Source organism: Heteronotia binoei, chromosome 2, assembly GCF_032191835.1.
Source record: "Heteronotia binoei isolate CCM8104 ecotype False Entrance Well chromosome 2, APGP_CSIRO_Hbin_v1, whole genome shotgun sequence".
Lineage (NCBI taxonomy): Eukaryota > Metazoa > Chordata > Lepidosauria > Squamata > Gekkonidae > Heteronotia > Heteronotia binoei.
Window position 1 is genome coordinate 121,658,674 of NC_083224.1, and position 8,265 is coordinate 121,666,938.

Genomic DNA, 8,265 nt, shown 5'->3' on the forward strand with positions numbered 1-8,265 from the left:
ACTGTTCTCTTCAATGTGGTTTTTAGGTACATGCTACCAATTATTGATATTTCATAGGTCTGAGACATTTCAGCAGTCCAAGACATCATTTTACAGCAGTTTTTCTGTAAGGTCACACCTCTCTAGACTTCAATAGCACCCCTTATTTTAGATTCAGAGGGTAGCCACGTTGGTCTGCATTAGAGCAGCTGGATTTGGGTCCAGTAGCACCTTAGAGACCATCAAGAGTTTGAGGGTATGAACTTTCAAGAGTCAACGCTCCCTTCATCTCGTTATTTTAGAAAACATGATAATGTGAAATGATTTAGCCAAGCCTTGGAAAGTGATCACTATTCCATACAGGAGTGCGGCAGAGCAGCTCTTTTCCTTCCCCTTCTTCAGTGAACATTGCCTGCCACAAGCAATCCAGGAAGCATTCATAATGGAAATGAAACATCATTGTTTAAGGTAGTCTGTGGATGTGTCTTTTAAATTAAGCCCTATAAAATCGCTTGTCCTCTGATGTACTGTTTTTGTTGTTTGCAGGGAGCAGCTGCAGATGATGGCAGGTTGAAGCGTGGTGATCAGATTTTAGCTGTTAATGGACAGTCTCTGGAAGGCGTGACTCATGAGCAAGCTGTAGCTATTCTGAAGCACCAAAAAGGGACTGTAACACTAACTGTGTTGTCATGAGCTTTGCTGCAAATGCAGTCTGGGCTGGGTGCAATTGTTTCTGAGCATTGCTAGAGCTGCTATAAAATGGTACACAGACCTTAGTGAGATGAAAACTCAACACCAGCTAAAATTAGTGCACATTAATCCTGTTGCCTGTGAGATTTTCATTCTTTATAGAGGTTCATTTTGTCTGGTCACTGACAATAATTGTGAATCATTCTCTCTACTAGTGCTTCCTTGAATGTTCATCATCTCTGCAAAGTTGTTCCTGCTCTACTGATAATGACCATCTACCAATAGGAAGTATAATCACTGAAACTAGAATTCACACATCCACAAAAAGGGATTTAGCTCATTGTTGGATCCCATCCAATGGAAAAAAAATAAATGCTGAGTGAATTTTCATCTCATTCATGGTTTGCTTATGCTAATTGTCTTTTCAACTATGCCAGAAAACATTAAAATTGAATTAAATAACTGCCATTCCAAATGATGAACTATCACATTCTCCTGTGGAAAATTGTGTATCAAGTTCTAATGATGAAACGCCTGCTTCCCTGACTAATCTTCCTAGGGTAGATGTGCATATGTTACTGATAATAATAAGTCAGTTTTCAGCCTCTCCTCAGTTTGCGTTGGTCATGTTTCAAGTGCTCTGGCTCCCTCAAATTCTTTTGATCAATTGACAAGAACTTCATGAAAAGCATATCTTAAGGAAGCTAGATAGGTGATAAAAGTACTTTGCAGAATCTGAAGCTTTACTCTCTGGAGGCTGCAGAAAGCATCTAAGGCTAGTCATTATTAATTATAATGATAATACAGCAACAAAAGAGTAAAGGCAACTTGGTGGCTCCAGTAACTCATGGACAGTGGCTCCAGTAACTCATTGTCAGTTTTGCAGTACAGTGTCTCATTAATCAGCACGGTAACAATTTATGTCCAAAGTTTGTAACGTCTATCATTTTTATTGTATGGTTCAGATAGAATACAGTAACATTCATTTTGATTGTCCGGAATACATGATATCTGTGAAATTGGTCAAAGGTGACAAAGCCCAAATCAAAGGAAAAGTGATTGTGTTGTCAAGATTGTTGTCTATTGTTTTATGTCCTATGTTTGCATCTAGCTAATCACAAAGTGCATTAAGCTATTGGAATACATTGTAAGTATTCCGTGAATAGTGCCTGAAAGAAAGCTGAGTTTTAAAGGATTTTTATCTACCGTAGTTCTCATCAACATTGCTAATGATATTTATAAGAAAAGCAAAGGAAATATCCCATGAAGAGCTCTTTAAAACAAGAGACATTCTATTTGCCAAAGTTTGGTGAAGTTACATTGCGCACACTTGTGAAACTTAGAGATGTGGTTCGTTATAAAATTAAGGATAGTGGCCAAAATTATCTATCATTCTGATTCTACAGGCTTGACTCCTGTGACATTGTTCTCCTTGTGGTACTCTCTGGTCACTGCTGTGGTACATGCTTCCTCTGCCACTAGCACTTTTGTGGGTGAAAAACGTTAATCTTGTGCAGTGCTAGTGGCAGGGGAAACAAGCACTGCAATGGCTAGAGAGACATGCAAAGGGGACCATGTCATAAGATCCAAGCTATAATGTAGGCTATCATAACAATTATTCTAATTTTGATGCAAGGAGCTTTCCTTTCAAACATTTGTGATGCAAAGAATGTAGAGCTTGTGTGCTGATGTTATTTGCACTTCTCCTAACTCAAATGAGAGATCATATTGCTGCTTCTTGTAATTTGCACTCTTTATGTATCACATGTAGTACTGCCAGAAACTGCATTGAAACCTACAAGTTAACTGGTAACAATGTAAGAGCAGTGAGTCCTGTATGAAAATGATCAACGGTACAATCCAGCAAGAAGTCTAGTGTGCAAGTCCCATTGAAATGAATGGAAGTGTATAAGAGCTTGGTGGGGCTGGGATGGGGACACTTAATAGGGGATTATGTGCCAATCCTTTCAGCTGCTTAATGCTTTTCAGGGCACATGGGCTTCAGGTTTGTTTAATAATGCTGCTGATTTCTGTGCTATGAGGAAAATAGCAGTGAAATATACTGTATGCTTGTGGATATCAATAAAGTGAGATGTTTTATTTCTTCCAAAGACTCAAAATAAAATTAACTTACATAAGTATGGTGATTGAAGAAGAGTTAATGTACCTCTGCACAGCAATCTAACTTAATTTTGGAACAAACAGTATTCATCAAAAAAAAAAAACTACACACTTCTTACATTTGCCCACAGCATTATAAGCTCTGGAACAAAAATTTTGAAGAAATAATTATGATGTGGAGGAATATGGAGCTATATTTGATGTCATGATGCCCAGACTTTTAGAAAAAATTGGATGTATCACATGTTTACTGGAGAGGCACAGTTTAAATGAGACTCTGGGCATGTGCAGAGTTAACATCAGCAAGTTCTTCTGTCCTGCCAGTTCCATTTAAATCTGGGCATGGTGACTGAGGGGAATCTCCACATTCAAACCTCTGAATCCCAGAGTCAGAATGCAATGTCAGGGAGAGGCCTTGGCTTCTATGCCCTGTTGTTGGCCCTTCAGAGGAACTGGTTGGCCACTATGTGAGTCAGGATGCTGGACTAGATAGAAGAAGAAGATTGCAGATTTATACCCCGTCCTTCTCTCTGAATCAGAGACTCAGAGCAATTTACAATCTCCTATATCTTCTCCCTCCACAACAGACACCCTGGAAACTGGTTTTTGGCGGTTTCCATTTGCGCCACAAAAGCCGCGGGACTTTGCGGCTCTTCCGGGTGCTCCGCAGCAATTGGTGCGAAATCCGCGCAGATCCTGCGCGGTGAAGAGGGACGTCGCTGCCGATTAAGGTCAGTGCAAAAACGCCCCCTGTGAAGTGGGTGGGGCTGAGAGGGCTCTCATATCAGCTGCCCTTTCAAGGACAACTCCTGTGATAGCTATGGCTAACCCAAGGCCACTCCAGCAGTTGTAAGTGAAGGAGTGGGGAATCAAACCCAGTTCTCCCAGATAAGAGTCCACACACTTAACCACTACACCAAACTGGCTGATTGACCAGGCCTCTTCTTAAGTTCTTATGGACACAAACTTATCACAACAGAGGCAAGAGCCCACTCAGGCACGGAACTCACCTACAATGAAAAAATGGCAGGCAAGACCACACCCTTCCTCTGGTGGGGGTCAAGGTTATAACGAGCAAAAATTTTAGCAGGTTGCTAAGGCCTTCTGATGAAGAACTTACATAGATTCCCAAAGAAACTTCTCAGTATTTGTTTTGGGAATCATAATTTTCTGGTCTGATATACCAAAGGACACTGTAATCTAAATAATATTCAAATGTATTTAATTTTTGCATATTTTTCAGATGCACTTGAAGCCAATAAGATTTTGTTATTGACAGAGAAATACAAATTTTGATTATGTGTCATGTTTCAGATTCTTTTCTGGTTTCAGAAACACAAAGTGTTCAATTGGGAATGGATTAATAAAATTAGATTACTATTTATATTTAAGGACATCTGCGAGACATCCAACATTAATCTGATTTTAATTAGATCTATTCCTAATCAGCAAGACCTCTAGACCCCACACTCCAGCAGCAACCAGGCACTGAATCCTAAGGCTGCTCACAGAAGTCTTCCCTACCTTTACCTAGATAAATTTGGGGAAAGCAAGGAACAGCAAGGAGGATTTCCAGGAATCTCTTTGAAAGGGCTTCAGGCTACATTAGATTGTAAATGATCCATTTTGAAATGGCCTAGACTACAGAGAAAGAGCCCCGTGACACAGAGTGGTAAAGCTACAGTATTGCAGTCAGAGCCCTCTGCTCACGACCTGAGTTCGATCCCAGCGGAAGCTGGTTCAGGTAGCCAGCTCCAGGTTGACTCAGCCTTCCATCCTTCCGAGGTTGATCAAATGAGGACCCAGCTTGCTGGGGGGAAAGTGTAGATGACTGGGGAAGGCAATGGCAAACCACCCCATAAAAAATCTACCATGAAAACGTTGTGAAAGCAACATCACCCCAGAGTCGAAAACGACTGGTGCTTGCACAGGGGACTACCTTTACCTTTTCAGACTACAAAGAAAACTGAGTTGGATCCAAAATGCATTGGGTAACGGCATACTTTTTAAAAAATCCTGCATCTGTCAGAACTTCTTTTGGATTCTATCAGTGCTCATCTGTATAAACAGAAAGGAAAATACTTGCTCCATAGGCAGACCATGATATGTATTATACAATATCTTTCACATTAGGTATGAGTGTTTTCCTAAATTATTTTCAGGGCTCAAAATGGTATTCAGGAAGTTGTTTATTTAAATAAAGCTGTCCTCTATGCAATTTGCATAATGCTTTCTAAGTATTAAGCAGGAATGATAACAGCAATGTGTCAAATTTTCTTCCACTTAATTCCTTGTAGTTAATCAAAAGGTGATTACCACCAAGGAAGTGTGTCATGTAGAATTTGTTGCAGTAATGTGATTATGCTGTTCACATATGTAAAAAGGGCAAAATCAGTTAAATTAACATTATACATGTACAAAACATTCACTTGATAGTGGTGCTGTTTATACTGTTACATTTCTCTATACTTTTATACACCTCAGGCAATAATTTCGGAGTGTTTTATGTTCCATTTTTTAAACAGCTTTTATTATTGCACCTCTTCTTAGCTAATGGAAATTTGTCATCATTTGTTCACATCCCTTGCTTGCACGTAATATCTGAATCCCGTTAAGATGAAGACAAATGTTCTATATACTGTGCTACCCGGGAGGTGGGGGGGAATTGTATTTGAGGACACTGAAAATACTCAGATACATTTTATTTTCTCATACCAGATCCATGAGATAAAAATTAAGTTGTGCATACACAATGTGCGGAATTCCCATTGGAGCATTGTTCTCATTGTGCAGGTGTTAGTTACTTCCTAAGCTGCCTGTCAGGTTGAAGAGAGGAAGCATAAGAAAGCAAGGGAATTTCAGCAAAGCGCAATGTTACCAGAACCCTGCCTCCTTCTACACCTTCCCTGAATAGCTTCATCAATAGGTCAAGGGAAGACCTCTATAATAGCTGTTTTTTTCTCTTTTCAGTGTTTGTTCCTGCAGAACAGTTATATCAAAAGATTAGCGTGGAACAGATTAGATTTTTTTTTAATTCCTCACACCCCAACCTGGGTAATTTAAAATCAGCAGTGTCACCTTCACTGATTACTGTTAACCTTTAAAAAGCTTCTAGCTACTTGAAAAGTTTTTGGTGTCTAAAAAATGTTTTGGAAAAATTTGTACTCTTACCTTGGTTGTCATAAAGTTAATCTGTCCAATAACTTTCATGAGTGTCCATTCATTATTCAGTTCAGCTCTGACCATTAAGACTAGGAGACTGTGCATTGGACTTCTGTCCTCAGCCATGTATGTGAAATGCCCTCGTACCTATTTAGTAAGGACAATCCTAGTTTTTTCTGGTGCCTGTTCTTAGTAATCACTTTCTCTGTTTTTACTTTTGTAGATGCTATTCAAGCCTCTTTATTAATATAGAGCATGCACTTTTCAAGTTTTAGCCCCAAAAGTCTTGAAGTTAACTCTCTGGGTAGAGCTCATTCATTCATTTAAATCAGGGGTCCCCAACCCCCAGTCCGCAAACTAGTACCGGTCTGTGGCTGGTTAGCAACCAGGCCATGCAGCCTCACTGCCCCGCTCCCCCATGGCGCCACACAGCCTTATTGCCCCACAACTCTGCCCCCCATGGCACCTCCTCCCCCCTCCATTTTCACAATTTTAAGGCCCGGGAAGGGTGTGGGAAGGAAGTGGGGAGGAGGCAAGGGCAGTGCCGGTTTTCCCCGCCGATCAGCTAATCGGCAGGGGGGGGTGTTGGCCTTTAAAGAGCCTGCGAGACACTTCACCGCCCTTTCTCAGACCTTTAAATTGTGAAAACGGGGGGGGGGGAGGCACCATGGGGGGAGACTGAATTTTGTGCCCCCACCCTGCCTGCCCTGGGGTTGCAATGGGCAGGCCAGCTCTGGTGCCGGGTCCTGGTGCCAAAAAGTTTGGGGGCCACTAATTTAAATGTATGTGTTCTACAGAACTGTAGAAATTAGTTGTGTCAAAGTGAAACTCTGGCTCTTGCCTAAAATTATTGCTGCTGATGGAGGATCAGAATGGAGTGAAAAGTGGTGCAGGCCCAGCTCTAGTTATTACTGGTCATCCCATTCAGCATTTCAGGGCAAAATTAGAAGTCCTGAAAAACAATGCATACTAGGGATTCTTCATTACAATATTGCTTCTTCTTCTGCGTGTCTGCTTTGTGGATTATAAATCAACCTACAGCACAGGATGTCCATGAATTTCCAAACATTGCTCTTTGTTCTTCAATTCTTATCTGCAAGCCTGTAAAAAAATTCCAAAAGATTTTTGGACCTGCACATGTACAAAAAACCACATCAGGCTACAGTAGAGAAATGGATCTGACTGCATCCAGTCTAATTATAATTAAATGCACACCAGTTCTGTTCATGTGATGGAGGCCCCCTGTGGTGTAGTGGTTAAGAGAAGTGAACTCTAATCTGGATTCCCCAGTCCTCCACATGCAGCCAGCTAGGTGACCTAGGGTCAGTCACAGCTGTCTCAGCCCCTTCCTCATAGGTTGTCTGTTGTGGGGAGGTGAAAACAATTGTAAGCTGCTCTCAGACACCATTGGGTAGTGAAAAGCGGGCTATAAAAACCAACTTTTCTCATGTTCAACCAGTCAGTTATGAACAGGGGAGCCAATTGTTTGGTGTGCTGTCTGAAATGTACTCCAGCAAATTTGGAAGTTTCCTTATTTTGTGTTTTCTTATTTCTTGCAGCTGCTGCCCCTGCTCCCCCATTCATCTGCAGCCACTCTGTCTTCAATTTTAAAAGTCAGGTCTTTAAAAAATATATAGGCTTGAAACTTTTGAGTTGTTATGATCTTGGTCTTCACCTCCTGCTAATGAATGCCACATCTTATGGTTGCTACTCAAGTGCAAAATGCAGGCATACAATCTAGCCAAGGCTGCCTGTTTAAAGAGTACACCTGATATGCTGATGCAAAGAAGGGATAACTGGCCAGGAACCCAATGCTTTATGCAAGTTCATCAGTCTAATGATCTGACCATGCCCCCAGGAGATACATGCCTTTCCTCCAGTAACTGAGGCTATTTATTTCTTGGAATGGTCAAAATGGAGCTGGCAGAGTGTAGTAGTTGTAGTGTCAAAATCCCAAAGGGCGCAGAGTGTGCTAGCTTTTGCCAGCTGTTTCCTAAATTGGTTCAACAAGTACTGAGGTGGGACAGGAAGTTCTAGGAAGATGAGAAATAATTTGAACCAAGAACAAATAATAAGATGGCAAGAGTTGGAAGGGACCTCCAGGGTCATCTAGTCCAACCCCCTGCACAATGCATATATATATAAATACTATAATTATATTATATATATATATATATATATAGAGAGAGAGAGAGAGAGAGAGAGAGAGAGACCAGCAGGAACTTATTTGCATATCAGGCCACACGCCCTGACACAAAGCCAGCTGGAACTGCATTCCTGTGAGTTCCTGCTCAAAAAAGCCCTGGGCATATT

The 8,265-nt window shown here is 41.1% G+C and overlaps 1 protein-coding gene across 1 annotated transcript in view; it reads left to right on the forward strand.

Annotated features, from left to right (window-relative positions):
* The window catches only part of PATJ (PATJ crumbs cell polarity complex component), a 332,986-nt gene extending 330,179 nt beyond the window's left edge, over nt 1-2,807 (forward strand). Inside the window, 1 exon segment of the mRNA XM_060231912.1 lies at nt 526-2,807. Within this exon segment, the coding sequence (XP_060087895.1) occupies nt 526-672 (147 nt within the window). The 3' untranslated portion in view covers nt 673-2,807.
* The last annotated feature ends 5,458 nt before the right edge of the window (nt 2,808-8,265 follow it).